The following is a 26,596-nucleotide window of genomic DNA, read 5'->3' on the forward strand; positions in this document are numbered from 1 at the left end:
TGTCTTCGCTGCCTGAGCTTCAGATTGGGGTTGTGCCCGATGTGTCCTTGCTGTTCGAGATTCAGGTTGGTTTTGTCGATGGGGAAGCATGCATGTATGGAGATCTCTCCCCTCGTGCTACATCCTGTCTGTTGCCGTTGCCTGCCGTGCCGATTGCTTCTGGGAGTGAAGTTGTTGTCGAGGTCGTGGCTCCGGTGCTGCAGATTATGCCTGAGCTCCAGAAGGTTTGTGGGGAGCCTACTTCGCCTATTTCGATGGTGCTTTCTAAGGAGATGGGGCCGCTTGGAGGGAACTTGGTGATGTCGATTGCGACCTCTCCGCCGTCGTTGGAGCCCATTCAGACACCCGACTTTGTGGACTGTGGAGGTTTGGCTGCTACTATTGCTCTCTCACCTGTGGTTGTTGACCAGGTGGCGTCTGCAGGTGATGAGGTAGGTGCTTTGGCACCTAATTCTGAGGTGACGAAGCCCATCCGGTCGCCCATCTTTGACCGTGATGCTATGATGGCACGTATTGACGAGGTAGTCTTTCTGAAAAAGCTTCGCCGCTTGTTCGCCTCCTTGGAGGTAGCTTCTCCTGGGTCTGGCAAGGCGATTGCTTGCCTCCTAGCGGAGGAGGTTTCTACAGGCAAAATAAAGAAGGTGAAGAAGGCTCTCAGGACCATAGGCAAGAAGAGTGGTGTCATTGGTAAGGCGTCAGCGGCTGCTTAATGGAGGATACTCAGTCCCATTGTCCTCCATCTCCGTGGATTTGGTGGCGTTTAATGTATGCAACCTTGGTTTTGTTGGGGGTTTCTTTGAGGCATAGAAGTGTGAGGGTTCATGATTGTTACATGTTATGTGTATTTGTCGGGTTGATCGTGGGGTTATGGAGTTTGGTTCTTAGCGAGTAGTCCGCATGTGGTCTATATGTATCGGTTTTCGCCCGGTTTTCTGTTAATTAACTAGGCAATTCTCTTCTTCTTAATTAATCGATGAGGCAAATCTTTTGCCTCCGTTTCGGAAAAAAACTCCTCCCGAAGAAAAGTGTAGGGATTCCTTCCCTCCTCTAGGTGTCGCCGTCGGTCCGCCTCATCTCCGGTGACCTTACGGCCACGGCGCGGTGGATCTCAGCCCTTGCCCGCGGGAGGGCTCTGTTTTCAGTTGTTTCTCGTGTTTTGTTATGGTTTGTGTTCTGCTCAGGAAGACGAGATAGCGGCGGCTCCTGAAGATGAAATAATGTTCTCCCTGCATAGTCCACGTCTTAATAGTGTGTCTAGCATCGTTGGTGGGCGTGTGGATGTGTGTCTCCGGCGGATCTATCCTTGGTGGATTTGCTAGGATCTGATTGTAGTTCGTCTACGATCATGTGTTTTCAGGTTGGATTCTTGACCTTGGCACGACGGCTTTTCGACTATCTACGACAACAAGTTTTGCCCGGCTTCGGCGAGGGAGAGGCAATGACGGCGACGCGTCTTCGCCTCGCTTCAGTGCTTATAATCGTCGCTAGGTGGTCTCCGGATCTGGATGTAAATTTATTATTTCTGGTGTTCATTGTACTGTCATGATTGAAGATGAATAGATTGAAAGTTTTCTCGCAAAAAAAATTGCTTACTCACATGGAAACTGAGAAGGCAGGACAGTTAAAAGAAGAACTCGGGTGAGAAACTAAGATCAGTAACTCACCGAGAAGATGCAATGATAATAATGCAAACAGAAAATTTTTGTAATAATTGAAAAAGATAGACTTGTAAAGGACCTGAAAATATAGGGTGAAAGGAACGTCCTAACAGTCTTCACCGAAATGGACATCTCAACCTATGTATACTATCCTAGGCGGCTATGATTGATCATGCAAAAACGTCGACGATTATATAGATAAAATACATCAGAACAGGTCATAATAATGTGTACGTCGTTGCTTAAATAAAAGAAGTAACACGATTTGAAACTCGTTTTCCGTCCCTACTCTTGTCCCAGTAAGGTAGAACAAGAGAACGTTCAGAGAAAGAGACAGAGAAGGCATCGAGTTGTGGCAGCTATAATGTTCGATCGCATCTTTATTTTGCCGTGCTGATCCATCTACTCCCTCCCTAAACTAATATAAAAGCGTTTAGATTACTATTTTAGTTATCTAAACACTTTTATATTAGTTTACAGAGGGAGTAGCTGCTTGCGATGTGCGCCCGTGGCTGGATAGCCAGATCCGGCCGCAAGTCTTGCGGATTACATGTGGCGTCCACTGACGGCTGCACCTAAAAGCATGGTTAATAGAAGAGCCGGTTACGGGCTCTATACCGGTGCCATGTCACCTATAGCTTTCACAAAAGAAATCTCATACACTAGTGCTGGCTGTAGACGGGCTACTTCACTGGCCAAAACAATTAATGTTTGCATGCAAGGAATGGAGGGAAACGCAGCTGATTGGATCGGAGGAAGCAGCACCAGCTTTTACCGCTTGCATGCTCACCTTTTCTCTCGTGAACTGAGCTATAGCCGGGCGATAAGTGAAGCGCCGGCTTCCTTCTCTTTCCTCCTTTCTCTCTTCTTCAGCTGAGATTTTGCTGACTTGGAAAGGCTTACAGCCTGCTGACAAGGATCTATTGTACTTGCTCTAATAGATGCTCTGTGTCTGACGGGGCGTGTCCAGAAGGGAGTAGTAGTCATGGTCGTCCGGTGGCGTCTGATCTGGATCTGCTCGCCTTCAGTCATTTGCTCGATGTGCTTTTCTGTATGGATCTAGCCATCTGGGTTATGAGACTTGCTGGTCCTCGATGCGGTATGAGCTAGAGGTGGGATGACAGGTTTGGCTTGCTTAGTTCCGGAATGCTCCGCTGGAGATCTTCATTGAGTGCTTCATGCATGTAGTTTACTGGATCGGATGGGATTCTGTCATGTGCGCTCCTATCTCAGCCCGAGTGGCTTCAGGAGGGTGTAACGCGAAGCTTCGGTATCTGTTAACACTATGGGACACGTCGGTATTTTGATTTTTATGGTGAAGACAGTGGCGAAGAAAGTCATGGCGGCTGAGGTCTGAGGCCTTGTATTTGCGCATCGAGTCTTTGTGATGACGAGGACTTTGCTTGGTGATTCGTGACTCGTAGCAGCGGCATCGGCAAGTGGGGGTGGCAGCATAGGTGGTGTACAGAGTCTTAGCTTTCAGGGTGAAAACCTAAGTCCTGGCCTTAATTGATTGTGCCTAGCCGTGACCTTCTTGAAGGTATTATTTTGAGAGCGCAAATCTTTTTCAAGGTGAAAACTTAAGGTCTAGAATCAGGGGATGACGGTGCCTGCGTACTGTTTCCTTTTTGAAGGCGGCGCTTTTGGAGAATTTGGATTTCGGTGTCGAGGTGGTGATTCGTGCTGCAGCTATAGGGAATTGATCGCTGTAGTGGGATCTTTCTCTATTTTTTTGGTTTTTACTTTTTTCCATCTTCTTGTTGTCTTTTGGCTGTGTGCATCCATTATGCCTTTACGGCATTGCGTTGTTGTAGAGGTTGGGTGTAATTGGTATCACCATAATATTAATATATTTTCCTTGTAAAAAAAAGGTTCGTGTCTTCGGTGAGCAAGCAGAGTATATATACCGGGCCAGCGGGAGGCAACCACCACCCAATTAAAGCAGGCTCCAATATTGATCGAGACATGTACCGTTGTGCTTTGGTCTTTCTGATCGTGGTGGCCGCCGGCACTCCCGCCATGAGCAGCTTTTGGCAGCAGGTGTTGAGTAAATAGGCAATTTCTCGATTAAATTAATCCATGAGTAAATCGCTAGCATGGCATTGACTAAGTTGATGACGTACTGACTCTGATATAAACATGCATGTACTAAGCAAACAGTAGACAAATCTACACATACTGCTAGTACTGCTAATATGAAAATAATCAGGAGCGGGATAAACGAGTTATACCCTCCAGTAGGCCACGCAGAGGCCGCGGCTTTGGTGGCAGCAGCGGCGTCCTCGGCGACCTTCTTGTCGGCTTCAGCTTTCTCGGCGGCGGCACGGTCGGCGTCGGTGGACATGGTGATGATGAAGGCGACGCGGACGTAGAGGAAGTAGACGATCGGAAGCGAGCAGTCGCGTAATCGCTGCCCAAAAACCTATTCGCCCCTTACCCCGTACAGGAACCAGAAGGGCGTGGTTTCGGAGACCTGCTCTCCCGTCGACCGTGTACGTGGCGGACGGGATGGAGTCACCGGCGGCAGCAGCAGCAAAGGAACGATGGTGGGCGTGCGCGTGAGCAGATGTGATCTGTTCGTGGCGGCTAGGGTTAGGAGACACCGCATACTTATAGGCGCAGCCGCGTGGAGAGACGTGGGCTCGACCCACGTCCGAGTCAGCCCACGATCCGACGTCTCAGATCGTGGCCCAGCTGTCAGAAAACTCTCCGTTAGTGATTGGCAAAAATAAGCGCGTAGGTGTGAGCTCGGCTCGGCTCAATCCCGCAACCCGCGTCGCGTCGCGTCGCGTCGTGACGAGGCGTGGCGTGGCGAGGCGGGCGGCGGAGGAGGAGTGCGCGAGGGCCTCTTCTATTATCAAGCTCCAATAGCATGTAGAAGAGAAACCCTTATAAACCACTCCAACTCTCCTTCCACTTCCGGGGTGGGACTAAACGTCCCACCACACCTAGTGCCATATAACCCACATGGGCCCTTAGAGATTTTTCAGAAATTGCAATATAGGCCTAGAGCCCATCTCAGATTTCAGCAATCCCCACCAGATCTCGAGGGCCCATTATGTCCTCTGTTCCAATTGCTGTTTCGATATACCAGTGTTTCAGTAAAGACCTGTTAAGGTTGAACTTCACCTAGAACAAGTGGCTACACTCCTTCACAACTGAACAATGGACTATGCCTTGAATTGTTAGTTTGGCGTAAAGAAGTTTCACTACATGTCTTACTAGTACTAGGCTGCCGAAGGCTGACCCCTCGGGTGGAGCATATAAGTCACACTCCTGGCCTATTCATGAGCTTACTAGAGATCACCCCAATCTCATAGACTGTGACCAACAGTCGGGCTCATATAGGTGTGTTCCTCCAAAGATCGCTCTATAGGATAGCATCTTGCTTTTATAAGCTTTGGAACACATTGAGACCGTAGTCATCCTACCATACAGTATCGAGAGTATTGCATCTCCAACGGAGTGGGTTAGTATAGTTACTCTCCTCAGTTCACCACTGGCTTGTTTTCCCAGGTCCTAGTTCACGAGATCTCCGATCACATAGGTTGGGTTACCACCATGGCAACTCATGTGGGTCTCATACCCATCTCCCTCGATGCATTATCTATCACAACACGTGATAGCCCTTTTGTAAAGGGATCTACTAGATTCTTAGCCGTATGGACATAGTCCAACGCTATCACTCCGGTGTTTCTTAATTTTCTGACAGCTTTTAATCTCATTCTTATGTGTTTGGTGGACTTCATGTTGTCCTTTGAACTCTTCACCTTGGTGATGACAGTCTGATTGTCACGGTTCATAAGGATAGCCGGAACCGGTTTATCAACCAATGGCAAGTCCATCAAAAGATCTCGAAGCCATCTCGCTTCAACACCAGATGTGTCTAATGCCGTTAATTCTGCTTCCATTGTCGATCTCGTTAAGATCGTTTGCTTGCAAGACTTCCAGGAAACAGCGCCACCTCCAAGAGTAAACATATACCCAGTTGTGGCCTTCATCTCATCAGCATCAGAGATCCAATTCGCATCACTATACCCTTCAAGTACCGACGGGTATTCGGTATAGTGAAGTCCATAGTTCATAGTACCTTTCAGATAGCGCATAACTCTCTCAACAGCATGCCAATGTACATCACCCGGTTTGGAAACAAACCGGCTCAGTTTGCTCACAGCAAACGCGATGTCAGGCCTCGTTGCGCTCGCTAGGTACATCAGTGAACCAATGATTTGAGAGTATCTCAATTGATCTTTAGCCATGCCTTTGGACTTTCGAATCAATACGCTAGGATCATATGGTGTTTGAGATGGTGTGCAGTCCGAATATCCAAAGTGACTCAACACCTTCTCAATGTAATGGGATTGCAGAAGTGTGATCCCACCCTCATTATCTCTCAGTAGCTTGATGTTCAAGATAACATCAGCCACACCAAGGTCTTTCATCTCAAAGTTCTGAGATAGAAATGATTTGACCTCCTCAATGACTTTGAGGTTTGTTCCGAATATCAGTATGTCATCAACATACAAGCACAGTATAACTCCTTCGCCCCCACCATGGCGATAGTATACACATTTGTCAGCCTCATTAACAACGAAACCAACAGATGTCAGAGTTGTATTAAACTTATCATGCCATTGCTTAGGTGCTTGTTTCAGGCCATATAAAGATTTTATCAACCTACACACCTTTCTTTCCTGACCATCTATCACAAAGCCATCAGGCTGTTGCATGTAGATTTCCTCCTTTAGCTCTCCATTTAGAAAAGCCGTCTTAACATCCATCTGATGGACGAGAAGACCATGTGAGGCCGCCAACGAGAGTAATACTCGAATGGTGGTCAGTCTAGCCACAGGTGAATAAGTATCAAAGAAACCTTCCTCTTCTTGCTAGTCATAGCCCTTGGCCACAAGCCTAGCCTTGTACTTTTCAATCGTACCATCGGGCCTAAGCTTCTTTTTGAACACCCACTTACATCCCAGTGGTTTGCAACCATAGGGACGGTCAGTGATCTCCCATGTCCCGTTAGCCATGATGGAATCCATCTCGCTACAGACCGCATCCTTCCAGTAGTCAGCTTCTGGAGAGGCATACGCTTCTGAAATAGAAGTGGGAGTATCATCCACGAGGTACACGAAGAAATCATCACCAAAGGTCTTTGCAGTCCTTTGTCTCTTGCCCCTACCAAGGGTTTCCTCGTCATCCTCCTCGGGATTTTCATCATGTGTTTGTTCATAATATTCCATAGGGATGGAAGGTTCAGGAGTCTCCTCAGATTCCTGTCTAGAAGTGCTTTGCATATCTCTCATAGGACAAATATCCTCAAAGAATGTAGCATCCTTAGACTCCATAATTGTACCGATCTTCTGGTCAGGTACCTCATATTTCACTACTAGAAATCTATAGCCAACGCTGTTCTTAGCGTAGCCCAAATTAATGCAGTCCACGGTCTTATGTCCAAGCTTACGCTTTTTGGGGATCGGCACGTTGACTTTCGCCAAACAGCCCCAAGTGCGCAAGTACGAGAGTGTCGTCCTTCTCTTTGCCCATTTCTCATAGGGAGTGATCTCACTATCCTTTGTCAGAACTTTATTCAGGACATGACATGCCGTCAATATAGCCTCCCCCCACCATGCCTTGGATAAACCCGATGTATCTAACATGGCGTTAACCAAATCAGTTAGAGTACGGTTTTTCCGCTCGGCAACCCCGTTTGACTGGGGTGAATAGGGAGGCGTCCTCTCATGAATAATGCCGTGTTCCGCACAGAAGGAATCAAACTCACTCGAGAAGTACTCTCCACCACGATCTGACCGGAATCGTTTAATTTTCTTTTCAAGTTGATTTTCAACTTCTGCCTTATAGATTTTAAAGTAGTGTAGAGCCTCATCTTTAGTATTTAACAGATACACATAGCAATATCTAGTGGAATCATCTATCAATGTCATGAAGTATCTCTTTCCACCTTTAGTCAACACACCATTCATCTCGCAAAGATCAGAATGTATGAGTTCTAATGGTGCCATGTGTCTCTTCTCCGCGGCCTTATGAGGCTTGCGAGGTTGCTTAGCTTGCACACATGAAAGGCACTTAGAACCTTTGGCTAAAGTGAAACTCGGGATTAAATCCAACTTGGCTAGCCGCGTCATAACACCAAAACTAATGTGACAAAGACGTGAATGCCAAACTTCAGATTCATTAACATTCGAATGAATATGGTTCACGACTTTATTACAAAAATCTGCGAGGGAAAGGCGGAACATCCCTCCGCTCTCATAACCTTTTCCAACAAAGAGTCCATATTTTGTAACAACTAATTTATTAGACTCGAAAACCAACTTACACCCTTCTCTACATAGAAGGGAGCCACTAACGAGGTTCTTCTTGATGGCGGGGACATGCTGCACGTTCTTCAGCTGCACGATCATTCCCGAAGTAAACTTCACATCGACCGTGCCAACACCATGAACAGAAGCACTCGCGCCATTCCCCATCAATACGGACCCGTGACCTGTGACCTGGTAAGAAGTGAACAATGAAATGTCAGCACACACATGAACACCTGCACCTGTGTCCACACACCAATCGTTGGGTTGAAACACTGAAAAAACAGTAAATAAATTACCGTACCCAGATGCACCATTCTCATTGTTGCCCACAATCATGTTGACAGACTTGGAGTCCTGTCCTGACTTCTTGTACTTGTTTGGGCACTTGTTGGCCCAATGTTCAACCGAACCACAAGTAAAGCAGCCCTCGTCCTTCTTCTTCTTCTTGAAGGTCTTCTTACCCTTCTTCTTAAAGTCGGTATTGTGTTGGACACCGTTCTTTCCCTTGGGCTTGTGGGAGTTGAAGTTCTTCTGGTTCACCATGTTGGCAACAGAAGTCCCTTCGGCCCCTTTTCCGTGCGAGTCTTTTGCCCTCGAATTCTGCTCAACACTCAGATGGCCAATGACAAACTCCACAGAGAATTCACACCTCTGATGTTTCAGAGTGGTGGCAAAGTTCCTCCAGGAATTAGGGAGCTTAGCGATTATGCAGCCCGCGACAAACTTGCCCGGTAACTCGCACTTGAGAAGCTCAAGTTCCTTAACAATGCATATTATCTCATGAGCCTGCTCCAATACAGGATGGTTTTCAACCATCTTGTAATCGTGGAACTGCTCTATAATATACATCTCGCTCCCTGCATCGGCGGCCCCGAATTTAGATTCGAGCGCCTCCCACAAGTCCTTGGCGACATGCACATGTAAATATGCGTCGACCAGTTTATCTCCGATCACGCTAAGAACTGCTCCGAGAAACACAACGGTAGCCTCCTTGAACGCCTTCTCCTGTTCAGGAGCAATCGTTCCCGTGGAGACAGCGGTGACCCAGAACACGTTCATAGCCGTGAGCCATAACGTGGTCTTAGTCTGCCAACGCTTGAAGTATGTACCGGTAAACTTATCCGGTTTCAGTGCAGCGGCAAAGCCACTTGCCGAGAAATTCCTACACATAATAGGTTTTTGGATTGTTGAGTAAATAGGCAATTTCTCGATTAAATTAATCCATGAGTAAATCGCTAGCATGGCATTGACTAAGTTGATGACGTACTGACTCTGATCTAAACATGCACGTACTAAGCAAACAGTAGACAAATCTACACATACTGCTAGTACTGCTAATATGAAAATAATCAGGAGCGGGATAAACGAGTTATACCCTCCAGTAGGCCACGCAGAGGCCGCGGCTTTGGTGGCAGCAGTGGCGTCCTCGGCGACCTTCTTGTCGGCTTCAGCTTTCTCGGCGGCGGCACGGTCGGCGTCGGTGGACATGGTGATGATGAAGGCGACGCGAACGTAGAGGAAGTTGATGATCGGAAGCGAGCAGTCGCGTAATCGCTGCCCAAAAACCTATTCGCCCCTTACCCCGTACAGGAACCAGAAGGGCGTGGTTTCGGAGACCTGCTCTCCCGTCGACCGTGTACGTGGCGGACGGGATGGAGTCACCGGCGGCAGCAGCAGCAAAGGAACGATGGTGGGCGTGCGCGTGAGCAGATGTGATCTGTTCGTGGCGGCTAGGGTTAGGAGACACCGTATACTTATAGGCGCAGCCGCGTGGAGAGACGTGGGCTCGACCCACGTCCGAGTCCGTGACAGCCCACGATCCGACGTCTCAGATCGTGGCCCAGCTGTCAGAAAACTCTCCGTTAGTGACTGGCAAAAATAAGCGCGTAGGTGTGAGCTCGGCTCGGCTCACTCCCGCAACCCACGGCGCGTCGTGATGAGGCGTGGCATGGCGAGGCGGGCGGTGGAGGAGGAGTGCACGAGGGCCTCTTCTATTCTCAAGCTCCAATAGCATGTAGAAGAGAAACCCTTATAAACCACTCCAACTCTCCTTCCACTTCCGGGGTGGGACTAAACTTCCCACCACACCTAGTGCCATATAACCCACATGGGCCCTTAGAGATTTTTCAGAAATTCCAATATGGGCCTAGAGCCCATCTCAGATTTCAGCAATCCCCCACCAGATCTCGAGGGCCCATTATGTCCTCTGTTCCAATTGCTGTTTCGATATACCAGTGTTTCAGTAAAGACCTGTTAAGGTTGAACTTCACCTAGAACAAGTGGCTACACTCCTTCACAACTGAACAATGGACTATGCCTTGAATTGTCAGTTTGGCGTAAAGAAGTTTCACTACATGTCTTACTAGTACTAGGCTGCCGAAGGCTGACCCCTCGGGTGGAGCATATAAGTCACACTCCTGGCCTATTCATGAGCTTACTAGAGATCACCCCAATCTCATAGACTGTGACCAGCAGTCGGGCTCATATAGGTGTGTTCCTCCAAAGATCGCTCTGTAGGATAGCATCTTGCTTTTATAAGCTTTGGAACACATTGAGACCGTAGTCATCCTACCATACAGTATCGAGAGTATTGCATCTCCAACAGAGTGGGTTAGTATAGTTACTCTCCTCAGTTCACCACTGGCTTGTTTTCCCAGGTCCTAGTTCACGGGATCTCCGATCACATAGGTTGGGTTACCACCATGGCAACTCATGTGGGTCTCATACCCATCTCCCTCGATGCATTATCTATCACAACACGTGATAGCCCTTTTGTAAAGGGATCTGCCAGATTCTTAGCCGTATGGACATAGTCCAACGCTATCACTCCGGAGTTTCTTAATTTTCTGACAGCTTTTAATCTCATTCTTATGTGTTTGGTGGACTTCATGTTGTCCTTTGAACTCTTCACCTTGGTGATGACAGTCTGATTGTCACAGTTCATAAGGATAGCCAGAACTGGTTTATCAACCAATGGCAAGTCCATCAAAAGATCTCGAAGCCATCTCGCTTCAACACCAGATGTGTCTAATGCTGTTAATTCTGCTTCCATTGTCGATCTCGTTAAGATCGTTTGCTTGCAAGACTTCCAGGAAACAGCGCCACCTCCAAGAGTAAACATATACCCAGTTGTGGCCTTCATCTCATCAGCATCAGAGATCCAATTCGCATCACTATACCCTTCAAGTACCGACAGGTATCCGGTATAGTGAAGTCCATAGTTCATAGTACCTTTCAGATAGCGCATAACTCTCTCAACAGCATGCCAATGTACATCACCCGGTTTGGAAACAAACCGGCTCAGTTTGCTCACAGCAAACGCGATGTCAGGCCTCGTTGCGCTCGCTAGGTACATCAGTGAACCAATGATTTGAGAGTATCTCAATTGATCTTTAGCCATGCCTTTGGACTTTCGAATCAATACGCTAGGATCATATGGTGTTTGAGATGGTGTGCAGTCCGAATATCCAAAGTGACTCAACACCTTCTCAATGTAATAGGATTGCAGAAGTGTGATCCCACCCTCATTATCTCTCAGTAGCTTGATGTTCAAGATAACATCAGCCACACCAAGGTCTTTCATCTCAAAGTTCTGAGATAGAAACGATTTGACCTCCTCAATGACTTTGAGGTTTGTTCCGAATATCAGTATGTCATCAACATACAAGCACAGTATAACTCCTTCGCCCCCACCATGGCGATAGTATACACATTTGTCAGCCTCATTAACAACGAAACCAACAGATGTCAGAGTTGTATTAAACTTATCATGCCATTACTTAGGTGCTTGTTTCAGGCCATATAAAGATTTTATCAACCTACACACCTTTCTTTCCTGACCATCTATCACAAAGCCATCAGGCTGTTGCATGTAGATTTCCTCCTTTAGCTCTCCATTTAGAAAAGCCGTCTTAACATCCATCTGATGGACGAGAAGACCATGTGAGGCCGCCAACGAGAGTAATACTCGAATGGTGGTCAGTCTAGCCACAGGTGAATAAGTATCAAAGAAATCTTCCTCTTCTTGCTGGTCATAGCCCTTGGCCACAAGCCTAGCCTTGTACTTTTCAATCGTACCATCGGGCCTAAGCTTCTTTTTGAACACCCACTTACATCCCAGTGGTTTGCAACCATAGGGACGGTCAGTGATCTCCCATGTCCCGTTAGCCATGATGGAATCCATCTCGCTACGGACCGCATCCTTCCAGTAGTCAGCTTCTGGAGAGGCATACGCTTCTGAAATAGAAGTGGGAGTATCATCCACGAGGTACACGAAGAAATCATCACCAAAGGTCTTTGCAGTCCTTTGTCTCTTGCCCCTACCAAGGGTTTCCTCGTCATCCTCCTCGGGATTTTCATCATGTGTTTGTTCATAATATTCCATAGGGATGGCAGGTTCAGGAGTCTCCTCAGATTCCTGTCTAGAAGTGCTTTGCATATCTCTCATAGGAAAAATATCCTCAAAGAATGTAGCATCCTTAGACTCCATAATTGTACCGATCTTCTGGTCAGGTACCTCATATTTCACTACTAGAAATCTATAGCCAACGCTGTTCTTAGCGTAGCCCAAATTAATGCAGTCCACGGTCTTATGTCCAAGCTAACGCTTTTTGGGGATCGGCACGTTGACTTTCGCCAAACAGCCCCAAGTGCGCAAGTACGAGAGTGTCGTCCTTCTCTTTGCCCATTTCTCATAGGGAGTGATCTCACTATCCTTTGTCGGAACTTTATTCAGGACATGACATGCCGTCAATATAGCCTCCCCCCACCATGCCTTGGATAAACCCGATGTATCTAACATGGCGTTAACCAAATCAGTTAGAGTACGGTTTTTCCGCTCGGCAACCCCGTTTGACTGGGGTGAATAGGGAGGCGTCCTCTCATGAATAATGCCGTGTTCCGCACAGAAGGAATCAAACTCACTCGAGAAGTACTCTCCACCACGATCTGACCGGAATCGTTTAATTTTCTTTTCAAGTTGATTTTCAACTTCTGCCTTATAGATTTTAAAGTAGTGTAGAGCCTCATCTTTAGTATTTAACAGATACACATAGCAATATCTAGTGGAATCATCTATCAATGTCATGAAGTATCTCTTTCCACCTTTAGTCAACACACCATTCATCTCGCAAAGATCAGAATGTATGAGTTCTAATGGTGCCAGGTGTCTCTCCTCCGCGGCCTTATGAGGCTTGCGAGGTTGCTTAGCTTGCACACATGAAAGGCACTTAGAACCTTTGGCTAAAGTGAAACTCGGGATTAAATCCAACTTGGCTAGCCGCATCATAACACCAAAACTAATGTGACAAAGACGTGAATGCCAAACTTCAGATTCATTAACATTCGAATGAATATGGTTCACGACTTTATTACAAAAATCTGCGAGGGAAAGGCGGAACATCCCTCCGCTCTCATAACCTTTTCCAACAAAGAGTCCATATTTTGTAACAACTAATTTATTAGACTCGAAAACCAACTTAAACCCTTCTCTACATAGAAGGGAACCACTAACGAGGTTCTTCTTGATGGCGGGGACATGATGCACGTTCTTCAGCTGCATGATCCTTCCCGAAGTAAACTTCAGATCGACCGTGCCAACACCATGAACAGAAGCACTCACGCCATTCCCCATCAATACGGACCCGTGACCTGTGACCTGGTAAGAAGTGAACAATGAAATGTCAGCACACACATGAACACCTGCACCTATGTCCACCCACCAATCGTTGGGTTGAAACGCTGAAAAAACAGTAAATAAATTACCGTACCCAGATGCACCATTCTCATTGTTGCCCACAATCATGTTGACAGACTTGGAGTCCTGTCCTGACTTCTTGTACTTGTTTGGGCATTTGTTGGCCCAATGTTCAACCGAACCACAAGTAAAGCAGCCCTCGTCCTTCTTGTTCTTCTTGAAGGTCTTCTTACCCTTCTTCTTAAAGTCGGTATTGTGTTGGACACCGTTCTTTCCCTTGGGCTTGTGGGAGTTGAAGTTCTTCTGGTTCACCATGTTGGCAACAGAAGTCCCTTCGGCCCCTTTTCCGTGCGAGTCTTTTGCCCTCGAATTCTGCTCAACACTCAGATGGCCAATGACATCCTCCACAGAGAATTCACGCCTCTGATGTTTCAGAGTGGTGGCAAAGTTCCTCCAGGAATTAGGGAGCTTAGCGATTATGCAGCCCGCGACAAACTTGCCCGGTAACTCGCACTTGAGAAGCTCAAGTTCCTTAACAATGCATATTATCTCATGAGCCTGCTCCAATACAGGATGGATTTCAACCATCTTGTAATCGTTGAACTGCTCTATAATATACATCTCGCTCCCTGCATCGGCGGCCCCGAATTTAGATTCGAGCGCCTCCCACAAGTCCTTGGCGACATGCACATGTAAATATGCGTCGACCAGTTTATCTCCGATCACGCTAAGAACTGCTTCGAGAAACACAACGGTAGCCTCCTTGAACGCCTTCTCCTGTTCAGGAGCAATCGTTCCCGTGGAGACACCGGTGACCCAGAACACGTTCATAGCCGTGAGCCATAACGTGGTCTTAGTCTGCCAACGCTTGAAGTATGTACCGGTAAACTTATCCGGTTTCAGTGCAGCGGCAAAGCCACTTGCCGAGAAATTCCTACACATAATAGGTTTTTGGATTGTTGAGTAAATAGGCAATTTCTCGATTAAATTAATCCATGAGTAAATCGCTAGCATGGCATTGACTAAGTTGATGACGTACTGACTCTGATCTAAACATGCACGTACTAAGCAAACAGTAGACAAATCTACACATACTGCTAGTACTGCTAATATGAAAATAATCAGGAGCGGGATAAACGAGTTATACCCTCCAGTAGGCCACGCAGAGGCCGCGGCTTTGGTGGCAGCAGCGGCGTCCTCGGCGACCTTCTTGTCGGCTTCAGCTTTCTCGGTGGCGGCACGGTCGGCGTCGGTGGACATGGTGATGATGAAGGCGACGCGGACGTAGAGGAAGTAGACGATCGGAAGCGAGCAGTCGCGTAATCGCTGCCCAAAAACCTATTCGCCCCTTACCCCGTACAGGAACCAGAAGGGCGTGGTTTCGGAGACCTACTATCCCGTCGACCGTGTACGTGGTGGACGGGATGGAGTCACCGGCGGCAGCAGCAGCAAAGGAACGATGGTGGGCGTGCGCGTGAGCAGATGTGATCTGTTCGTGGTGGCTAGGGTTAGGAGACACCGCATACTTATAGGCGCAGCCGCGTGGAGAGACGTGGGCTCGACCCACGTCCGAGTCCGTGACAGCCCACGATCCGACGTCTCAGATCGTGGCCCAGCTGTCAGAAAACTCTCCGTTAGTGACTGGCAAAAATAAGCGCGTAGGTGTGAGCTCGGCTCGGCTCAATCCCGCAACCCGCGTCGCGTCGCGTCGTGACGAGGCGTGGCGTGGCGAGGCGGGCGGCGGAGGAGGAGTGCGCGAGGGCCTCTTCTATTCTCAAGCTCCAATAGCATGTAGAAGAGAAACCCTTATAAACCACTCCAACTCTCCTTCCACTTCCGGGGTGGGACTAAACTTCCCACCACACCTAGTGCCATATAACCCACATGGGCCCTTAGAGATTTTTCAGAAATTGCAATATGGGCCTAGAGCCCATCTCAGATTTCAGCAATCCCCCACCAGATCTCGAGGGCCCATTATGTCCTCTGTTCCAATTGCTGTTTCGATATACCAGTGTTTCAGTAAAGACCTGTTAAGGTTGAACTTCACCTAGAACAAGTGGCTACACTCCTTCACAACTGAACAATGGACTATGCCTTGAATTGTCAGTTTGGCGTAAAGAAGTTTCACTACATGTCTTACTAGTACTAGGCTGCCGAAGGCTGACCCCTCGGGTGGAGCATATAAGTCACACTCCTGGCCTATTCATGAGCTTACTAGAGATCACCCCAATCTCATAGACTGTGACCAGCAGTCGGGCTCATATAGGTGTGTTCCTCCAAAGATCGCTCTGTAGGATAGCATCTTGCTTTTATAAGCTTTGGAACACATTGAGACCGTAGTCATCCTACCATACAGTATCGAGAGTATTGCATCTCCAACGAAGTGGGTTAGTATAGTTACTCTCCTCAGTTCACCACTGGCTTGTTTTCCCAGGTCCTAGTTCACGGGATCTCCGATCACATAGGTTGGGTTACCACCATGGCAACTCATGTGGGTCTCATACCCATCTCCCTCGATGCATTATCTATCACAACACGTGATAGCCCTTTTGTAAAGGGATCTGCCAGATTCTTAGCCGTATGGACATAGTCCAACGCTATCACTCCGGAGTTTCTTAATTTTCTGACAGCTTTTAATCTCATTCTTATGTGTTTGGTGGACTTCATGTTGTCCTTTGAACTCTTCACCTTGGTGATGACAGTCTGATTGTCACAGTTCATAAGGATAGCCGGAACCGGTTTATCAACCAATGGCAAGTCCATCAAAAGATCTCGAAGCCATCTCGCTTCAACACCAGATGTGTCTAATGCCGTTAATTCTGCTTCCATTGTCGATCTCATTAAGATCGTTTGCTTGCAAGACTTCCAGGAAACAGCGCCACCTCCAAGAGTAAACATATACCCAGTTGTGGCCTTCATCTCATCAGCATCAGAGATCCAATTCGCATCACTATACCCTTCAAGTACCGACGGGTATCCGGTATAGTGAAGTCCATAGTTCATAGTACCTTTCAGATAGCGCATAACTCTCTCAACAGCATGCCAATGTACATCACCCGGTTTGGAAACAAACCGGCTCAGTTTGCTCACAGCAAACGCGATGTCAGGCCTCGTTGCGCTCGCTAGGTACATCAGTGAACCAATGATTTGAGAGTATCTCAATTGATCTTTAGCCATGCCTTTGGACTTTCGAATCAATACGCTAGGATCATATGGTGTTTGAGATGGTGTGCAGTCCGAATATCCAAAGCGACTCAACACCTTCTCAATGTAATGGGATTGCAGAAGTGTGATCCCACCCTCATTATCTCTCAGTAGCTTGATGTTCAAGATAACATCAGCCACACCAAGGTCTTTCATCTCAAAGTTCTGAGATAGAAACGATTTGACCTCCTCAATGACTTTGAGGTTTGTTCCGAATATCAGTATGTCATCAACATACAAGCACAGTATAACTCCTTCGCCCCCACCATGGCGATAGTATACACATTTGTCAGCCTCATTAACAACGAAACCAACAGATGTCAGAGTTATATTAAACTTATCATGCCATTGCTTAGGTGCTTGTTTCAGGCCATATAAAGATTTTATCAACCTACACACCTTTCTTTCCTGACCATCTATCACAAAGCCATCAGGCTGTTGCATGTAGATTTCCTCCTTTAGCTCCCCATTTAGAAAAGCCGTCTTAACATCCATCTGATGGACGAGAAGACCATGTGAGGCCGCCAACGAGAGTAATACTCGAATGGTGGTCAGTCTAGCCACGGGTGAATAAGTATCAAAGAAATCTTCCTCTTCTTGCTGGTCATAGCCCTTGGCCACAAGCCTAGCCTTGTACTTTTCAATCGTACCATCGGGCCTAAGCTTCTTTTTGAACACTCACTTACATCCTAGTGGTTTGCAACCATAGGGACGGTCATTGATCTCCCATGTCCCGTTAGCCATGATGGAATCCATCTCGCTACGGACCGCATCCTTCCAGTAGTCAGCTTTTGGAGAGGCATACGCTTCTGAAATAGAAGTGGGAGTATCATCCACGAGGTACACGAAGAAATCATCACCAAAGGTCTTTGCAGTCCTTTGTCTCTTGCGCCTACCAAGGGTTTCCTCGTCATCCTCCTCGGGATTTTCATCATGTGTTTGTTCATAATATTCCATAGGGATGGCAGGTTCAGGAGTCTCCTCAGTTTCCTGTCTAGAAGTGCTTTGCATATCTCTCATAGGAAAAATATCCTCAAAGAATGTAGCATCCTTAGACTCCATAATTGTACCGATCTTCTGGTCAGGTACCTCATATTTCACTACTAGAAATCTATAGCCAATGCTGTTCTTAGCGTAGCCCAAATTAATGCAGTCCACGGTCTTATGTCCAAGCTTACGCTTTTTGGGGATCGGCACGTTGACTTTCGCCAAACAGCCCCAAGTGCGCAAGTACGAGAGTGTCGTCCTTCTCTTTGCCCATTTCTCATAGGGAGTGATCTCACTATCCTTTGTTGGAACTTTATTCAGGACATGACATGCCGTCGATATAGCCTCCCCCCACCATGCCTTGGATAAACCCGATGTATCTAACATGGCGTTAAACAAATCAGTTAGAGTACGGTTTTTCCGCTCGGCAACCCCGTTTGACTGGGGTGAATAGGGAGGCGTCCTCTCATGAATAATGCCGTATTCCGCATAGAAGGAATCAAACTCACTCGAGAAGTACTCTCCACCACGATCTGACCGGACTCGTTTAATTTTCTTTTCAAGTTGATTTTCAACTTCTGCCTTATAGATTTTAAAGTAGTGTAGAGCCTCATCTTTAGTATTTAACAGATACACATAGCAATATCTAGTGGAATCATCTATCAATGTCATGAAGTATCTCTTTCCACCTTTAGTCAACACACCATTCATCTCGCAAAGATCAGAATGTATGAGTTCTAATGGTGCTAGGTGTCTCTCCTCCGCGGCCTTATGAGGCGTGCGAGGTTGCTTAGCTTGCACACATAAAAGGCACTTAGAACCTTTGGCTAAAGTGAAACTCGGGATTAAATCCAACTTGGCTAGCCGCGTCATAACACCAAAACTAATGTGACAAAGACGTGAATGCCAAACTTCAGATTCATTAACATTCGAATGAATATGGTTCACGACTTTATTTCAAAAATCTGCGAGGGAAAGGCGGAACATCCCTCCGCTCTCATAACCTTTTCCAACAAAGAGTCCATATTTTGTAACAACTAATTTATTAGACTCGAAAACCAACTTAAACCCTTCTCTACATAGAAGGGAACCACTAACGAGGTTCTTCTTGATGGCGGGGACATGCTGCACGTTCTTCAGCTGCACGATCCTTCCCGAAGTAAACTTCAGATCGACCGTGCCAACACCATGAACAGAAGCACTCGCGCCATTCCCCATCAATACGGACCCGTGACCTGTGACCTGGTAAGAAGTGAACAATGAAATGTCAGCACACACATGAACACCTGCACCTATGTCCACCCACCAATCGTTGGGTTGAAACGCTGAAAAAACAGTAAATAAATTACCGTACCCAGATGCACCATTCTCATTGTTGCCCACAATCATGTTGACTGACTTGGAGTCCTTTCCTGACTTCTTGTACTTGTTTGGGCACTTGTTGGCCCAATGTTCAACCGAACCACAAGTAAAGCAGCCCTCATACTTCTTCTTCTTCTTGAAGGTCTTCTTACCCTTCTTCTTAAAGTCAGTATTGTGTTGGACACCGTTCTTTCCCTTGGGCTTGTGGGAGTTGAAGTTCTTCTGGTTCACCATGTTGGCAACAGAAGTCCCTTCGGCCCCTTTTCCGTGCGAGTCTTTGGCCCTCGAATTCTGCTCAACACTCAGATGGCCAATGACATCCTCCACAGATAATTCACGCCTCTGATGTTTCAGAGTGGTGGCAAAGTTCCTCCAGAAATTAGGGAGCTTAGCGATTATGCAGCCCGCGACAAACTTGCCCGGTAACTCGCACTTGAGAAGCTCAAGTTCCTTAACAATGCATATTATCTCATGAGCCTGCTCCAATATAGGACGGTTTTCAACCATCTTGTAATCGTGGAACTGCTCTATAATATACATCTCGCTCCCTGCATCGGCGGCCCCGAATTTAGATTCGAGCGCCTCCCACAAGTCCTTGGCGACATGCACATGTAAATATGCGTCGACCAGTTTATCTCCGATCACGCTAAGAACTGCTCCGAGAAACACAACGGTAGCCTCCTTGAACGCCTTCTCCTGTTCAGGAGCAATCATTCCCGTGGAGAGACCGGTGACCCAGAACACGTTCATAGCCGTGAGCCATAACGTGGTCTTAGTCTGCCAACGCTTGAAGTATGTACCGGTAAACTTATCCGGTTTCAGTGCAGCGGCAAAGCCACTTGCCGAGAAATTCCTACACATAATAGGTTTTTGGATTGCTGAGTAAATAGGCAATTTTTCGATTAAATTAATCCATGAGTAAATCGCTAGCATGGCATTGACTAAGTTGATGACGTACTGACTCTGATCTAAACATGCACGTACTAAGCAAACAGTAGACAAATCTACACATACTGCTAGTACTGCTAATATGAAAATAATCAGGAGCGGGATAAACGAGTTATACCCTCCAGTAGGCCACGCAGAGGCCGCGGCTTTGGTGGCAGCAGCGGCGTCCTCGGCGACCTTCTTGTCGGCTTCAGCTTTCTCGGCGGCGGCACGGTCGGCGTCGGTGGACATGGTGATGATGAAGGCGACGCGGACGTAGAGGAAGTAGACGATCGGAAGCGAGCAGTCGCGTAATCGCTGCCCAAAAACCTATTCGCCCCTTACCCCGTACAGGAACCAGAAGGGCGTGGTTTCGGAGACCTGCTCTCCCGTCGACCGTGTACGTAGCGGACGGGATGGAGTCACCGGCGGCAGCAGCAGCAAAGGAACAATGGTGGGCGTGCGCGTGAGCAGATGTGATCTGTTCGTGGCGGCTAGGGTTAGGAGACAAGAGCCCACGATCCGACGTCTCAGATCGTGGCCCAGCTGTCAGAAAACTCTCCGTTAGTGACTGGCAAAAATAAGCGCGTAGGTGTGAGCTCGGCTCGGCTCAATCCCGCATCGTGGCGAGGCGGGCGGCGGAGGAGGAGTGCGCGAGGGCCTCTTCTATTCTCAAGCTCCAATAGCATGTAGAAGAGAAACCCTTATAAACCACTACAACTCTCCTTCCACTTTCGCGGTGGGACTAAACTTTCCACCACACCTAGTGCCATATAACCCACATGGGCCCTTAGAGATTTTTCAGAAATTGCAATATGGGCCTAGAGTCCATCTCAGATTTCAGCAGCAGGCCCTCCGGGGCACGCCGATGCCAGAGGCCATCGCAGACCTTGTGCAGAAAGGTACGTCACTTTTGCTTAGATATGAGTAACCATGTCATGTTGACACGAGTTCGTAAAAATGTCTGCCGTGTTGTCCAGGCATCGATGATGCGCCTCGAGTGGTGCGCTACCCTGCATTCCCCAGCATCAGTTTGTGCGGTGCTTGGACCGGCATGTGCACGGCGAGCTTGGCGGCACCGACGGGCATCTTCTTCTACGAGGCACAGCTGCGTCCGGGCAGCACCATGACTATGTCCTTCCCTGCAGAAGCTGAGCCGCCCATCCTCCCACACGACCTCGCCGAGAAGGTCCCCTTCGCAAACCTAAGCGCCGTCCTCACCACCTTCAACATCCCAACAGGCTCCGCCCAGGCATCCCACGTGGCGAAAACACTGAGCCTGTGCCAGTCGCCGCCGCACGTCGGCGAGCTTAGGGTCTGCACCACGTCGCTGGAGAGCGCCGTGCGGAGCGCCATGAACATGCTAATTGGTCGCTCCACCGGTGGTGACCATGGTATGTGGATGGCCACGTCGGTGCTCCCGGCCGGCGGCGGCCTGCCACGTCAGCTGTACGAGGTCCAGGCGGTCACCAAGCTCCATGGTGACTACTTCGTCGGCTGCCACAAGATGCCATTCCCCTACCGCGTCTACCAGTGTCACATGACGGCCGGGCTCACGGACAAGGGCTACGTGGTCTCGCTCCGGGGACTCGTCGGCGGGGGCCCGACAGCCAAGTTGTTAGCATTCTGCCACTTTGACACGTCCAAGTGGAACCCGGCTCATCCGGCGTTCGAGGTGCTACGTACACACCCTGGAACGCCGGTGTGCCACTTCATGCCCTACGCCAATCCGGTGTTTGGCATTGGCAAGAAGGCGACCAAACCGTACTAGGCAGCTACGACGTACGAACAATCTATGCCATTCCCGTCTAGTACCATGGCCAATAATTAGTAGCGTGCAGGGAGTGCGAGGTTCATACCAAGGCTCTTTTCCTCTTGTCTGAATCTAAAGTGTTGTGGCCGAGCACGCGCAAGACATTTTGTATCGAGTTTATGTTTTGTGAACGTGTTCGAATAAATTGTTATATATTGTGCCTCCAAATGTTTCTTTTTTTTTTGCGAATGAAAATGTGTATTACTCAAACAACAAAGTTACAATCAGCAAGAGCCAACTCAACGCAATAGAGGGCCCCGATCCTAACCAAGTCATGGTCCTACCCTCAGAGCGAGCAAAATTTGCTAAACTATCGCTAACTTTGTTTTGTAGACGGCTCACATGAGTAATACAAACCTCACGAAGGGAACTGAGATATCTAATCTCTTTAACTAAAGAAGCATAAATGGATCTATCTTGTTCTCTGCCTTGGATCATCTTCACAGCTACAAGAGAATCCATTTCCACAATAACCGGAAGATCACTTCTCTGAATCGCTTCTCTGAATCGCTAGTGATAAACCTTCCATACATGCGCTCAACTTCGCCTCCAATGCTTCACGACATGAGAAAAAAATTCCTGCACGCTGAGAAAATGATCACTCCCTGGGAATCTCACAGTACCATGCCTGCTCCTGCACAATCCGGGGCAAAAGATCCCTCAGAGTTCAATTTCACCCTGCCAACAGGTGGTGGCGCCCATGGAGGTGTGGGTGTCCCACCCTGAGCTGGATGTTTTAGTAAGCAGCGATCGTAGGAGACAACGGTTTTTCCTTTTATTGGATCCATGTTGGAGTTCATCTTTATAGCAATCAGGGACTCGAGGTAGTTGACAAGAAACTTCCTGGAAACATCAAGAGGAGGCGGACTCTTCTGATGCACTATCTCATTGTGAATATACCAACAGCGGCAGAGTGTCATAAGAAGCATGCTCCTTTCAATATCCATAAGAGGTTCCAACACTTTGAACAACCATTCATTCCCAATATTACAAACCTGGTCAACATCTGGTAAACTCCAAACCTCTGCCATATACTTCCAAAGCTCGCGCGCTCTAGGACACTGACATAGTGGATGGAAATTATCCTCCGGTTCCATACTGCAGACTGGGCAAAGGTTTGTTGTCTCAAATGTTCTCTTATGCTTATTTCTCCTGGTGGGTAGAGAATCTGTGACAACTCGCCAAGCAAAATTTCGGATAGTAGGTGGTACTTCAACAGACCATATGAGCTTCCAAACAGGTCTTCGTCCATCTGGGATCGAGCTTGAAGCTATAGCATTGTCCCTGAATGATTCCTCGAAGGCAAAATCATAAGAACTTTTAACTGAAAAAATACCAAGTCTCCCAGGCCCCCAAGCCAATGTGTCCTCCTCCAGTCTCGGTGAAGCTCTGATTTTCAAAATTTCATCCACATCACACGGCAGAAAATAGTTCCTCAACAAGTCTACATTCCATGAACCATTACCACTAAGCAGTTCGGAGACATAACGAATGCGGCAACGTCCTTGTGAAGTCACTGGTTTGAAAGAGTAAGTTCTCGGTATCCAGTTGTCTCTCCACACTCTAATACTCGCCCCATTGCCACCCCTACACACAAGCCCTTTCTTTAAGAGTTCTAGTCCATGCATTATTCCTTGCCAAGACGGCGAAGCATTGCTTGGGAAGACAATATCCTCCAGTTTACCTTCCGGGTAATACTTGGCTTTCAATAAACGTGCACACAAGTTGTTCGACCTATCAATGAGTCGCCAGGCTTGACGGGCCGGAAGAGCTTGGTTAAAGAGTCAGAAGTCTCGGAAACCCAAGCCCCCTTTGCATTTAGGTTGAAGCAGAAGCTCCCATGCCTTCTAGTGTACTTTCCTACGGCCTCTTTTAGAACCCCAATAAAAGTTTCTGACCATCCTTGTCAAGTCATCACAAACTGAATATGGAAGCTTAAACACACTCATGATGTATGTAGGGAGTGCTTGGGCAACAGACTTAATTAGTACCTCTCAGCCGGGTTGCGCAAGACATCCATCTCCCCACTGTAAGAACCTTTTCGTGAGACTGACTTGCAAATTCTGGAACCGGCCTTTAGACATGCGGCCATCCGGTGTGGGGAGACCCAAATATTTCTCCTCAAAAACTTGCAAAGTGACATTTAAAACTGCTCTAACATCCTGTTGATCTGCACTAGGAGATGCTTTACCGAACATGCACTAGTGCAGAATCGGCCTTTAGTGCCGGTTCGTAACGGGCTTTAGTGCCGGTTCGCCAACCGGCACTAAAGAGTGGGGACTATAGGTCCCCGGCCTTTAGTACCGATTCGTCACGAACCGGCGCTAAAGTGCCACCATGTGGCACGAGCCAGGCCCGTTTGCGTGGAGGGCATTAGTACCGGTTGGTAACACCAACCGGTACTAAATGTTTGGGTGTTTTTTTAATTTTTCTTTAATTTTGTGTTTTCAATTTAATTTAGTGATTGTTTTACATTATAATGAGTTGTTAAATCATTAGGTGAAAGTACTGCGGATTAGTTTCGACTGGATGCATTATTGGATATCTCTATAGCTAGCTAGCTAGAGTATATGCCATATCCATATTATACTTGATCAACTATAATATATACGGATATGACATATACTTGATCACTTAGCTAGGTAGGATTCATCCAGCTGAAACTAATCTGCGGTTTCTTTCATTAAATGATATAATAATTAACTAGCTATCTAATCACCACCAGCACTACTAGCTTAAAGAAGAAACATTCACTTGTACCAGAAGCAAAAATATTATCGATCGAGTTCAACATGATTGTCATGATATTATAAGCGTTCATATATAACACCACAAAAACAAATCACTTAAGTTCAGAACAAAGAACACGGACATGAAATGACAAGTACTAATTAAGAGCAGCATGAAGAACTAGCTAAATCACTCCTGCTAGCTACTCTCTCTCTGGTAAAATAGCATAGAACATGTATAGCTCTCCTGATTGATCATACTGGAGCATGCCGATGAACCTGTCTCCTAATCGTGGGCTGCGCTTCTCATTGCTGCCCCCTAGTACTTCTCTGCGATCATTAACAATTTTCCTCCAATCTTTCACTATTAAGCATTCATCGCTTCTAGAAATCCTGAATGCATTCATGTGCAATGCAGGATATCTTGGCCGTAAGCTAACAATTGACATCTGACCTTTAGTCTCGATCCCCTGAGGCACAACTGTCATCGGGAGTCCCTGTTGAAGAACATTGTATAGTACTTAATTAATATACTTAGTAATGAAAGTTTAGCAAAAAAATTATGTATGCAAAATATGCACTGAGGACAAATAGTAAATATCTTATCATCATTCCTAAATAGATGTGACCGTAGTTCAATACCATCACTATTGGTCGCACGTTTTGAGTACTAACATTTTTAAGTGCAGGAAAAAAATTTGTCTTGATAGTATGAAGATCCTCAAGCCATGAAACATAATGACTTATCTCCTCGCAGTTTAGTTCAGCTTCGGGACAGTAGTAGGTCCTGTCTACCAAGCGCCAGACATGTTTGATTGAATGGAGATAAGCTGTCAATAAAAATTAGTTGTCATTTATTTTTGAATAAGCAATATCAAAGACAAAAATAAAGTTGAGAAGAACTCACATAATGGTAGAACTGGAGGCGTCTGTACATCGACCCATATGTCTCTATTACCTCCAATATCATCTTCCGGACGAATATCAAAGGTGATAACCATACCAGGCTCAAATGCATAAGCCTTGCATAGTGCTTGCCAAGTTTTGCATTGAAAATAGGTGTACGTGTGTGTATTTTATACTTTGACGTTGAAAGTATAACCATCATGCTCAATTTTCAGGTAAGCTCTCTTTACCTCCATAGTTTTCATATCTTTGAAATCTATCTTATCCAAGACAAAAATTCTTGCATGGCACGGGATGCACTAGTAGAATAGTGAAAATTAAAAATTATAAGTCAGGCAAATGAAGCATATATAAGTCATGCTTAACTACGAAAACAGACTTGTCGTTGTGACTTACTGTATCGAATTCGAAAGTCTCATCCAGCTTGATGTTGAATCGCCTACCATCAACAAGGAAATTTCTGTCGCACTGGCCGCGCTGGTCTTCACAGTACTTGCACATAATTAATTTTTTTCCGTCGTCAGACGACATTTCCTATGTTCACATTAGGCGAAACATTAATCACTTACTAATTCAATTAATTCAACTACTTCTATTAATTTAAATAAGCAATTACTATTTATTGCAACTAGTTCAACTAAGCATTTAGTAAAAATAAACTAGTTCTATATATATATTAATTCAACTAGTTGAAATAAACATTTACTAAAAATAAACTAGTTATATTAATTCAACTAGTTCAAACTAAGCATATAATAAAATAAAGTAGTTCTATATATTAATTCAACTAGTTCAACTAAGCATTTACTAAAAATAAACTAGTTATATATATAATATATTAATTCAACTAGTTCAACTAAACATTTACTAAAAATAAACTAGTTATATTATTCCAACTAGTTCAAACTAAGCATATACTAAAATAAAGTAGTTCTATATATTAATTCAACTAGTTCAACTAAGCATTTACTAAAAATAAACTAGTGCTA

At 46.5% G+C, this 26,596-nt stretch overlaps 1 protein-coding gene across 1 annotated transcript; it reads left to right on the top strand.

Moving 5' to 3' along the window:
* The first annotated feature begins 92 nt into the window (after positions 1–92).
* Positions 93–21,930, top strand: LOC123138686 (BURP domain-containing protein 13-like). The gene is made up of 3 exons (XM_044558612.1): positions 93–694; positions 20,997–21,061; positions 21,140–21,930. The coding sequence occupies exons 1-3, from the start codon at positions 93–95 to the stop codon at positions 21,928–21,930; spliced, it is 1,458 nt and encodes a 485-aa protein (XP_044414547.1).
* The last annotated feature ends 4,666 nt before the right edge of the window (positions 21,931–26,596 follow it).

The sequence above is a fragment of the Triticum aestivum genome, chromosome 6B (assembly GCF_018294505.1).
Source record: "Triticum aestivum cultivar Chinese Spring chromosome 6B, IWGSC CS RefSeq v2.1, whole genome shotgun sequence".
NCBI lineage: Eukaryota > Viridiplantae > Streptophyta > Magnoliopsida > Poales > Poaceae > Triticum > Triticum aestivum.

Excerpts from the sequence above, each read along its gene's own strand:
- LOC123138686 (XM_044558612.1), top strand. The coding sequence starts at position 93 with ATGTATGGAGATCTCTCCCCTCGTGCTACATCCTGTCTGTTGCCGTTG. Across the intron at positions 695-20,996 it reads AGTGGTGTCATTGGTAAGGC|ATTTCAGCAGCAGGCCCTCC; the intron begins GTCAGCGGCTGC and ends AGTCCATCTCAG. Across the intron at positions 21,062-21,139 it reads CGCAGACCTTGTGCAGAAAG|GCATCGATGATGCGCCTCGA; the intron begins GTACGTCACTTT and ends CGTGTTGTCCAG.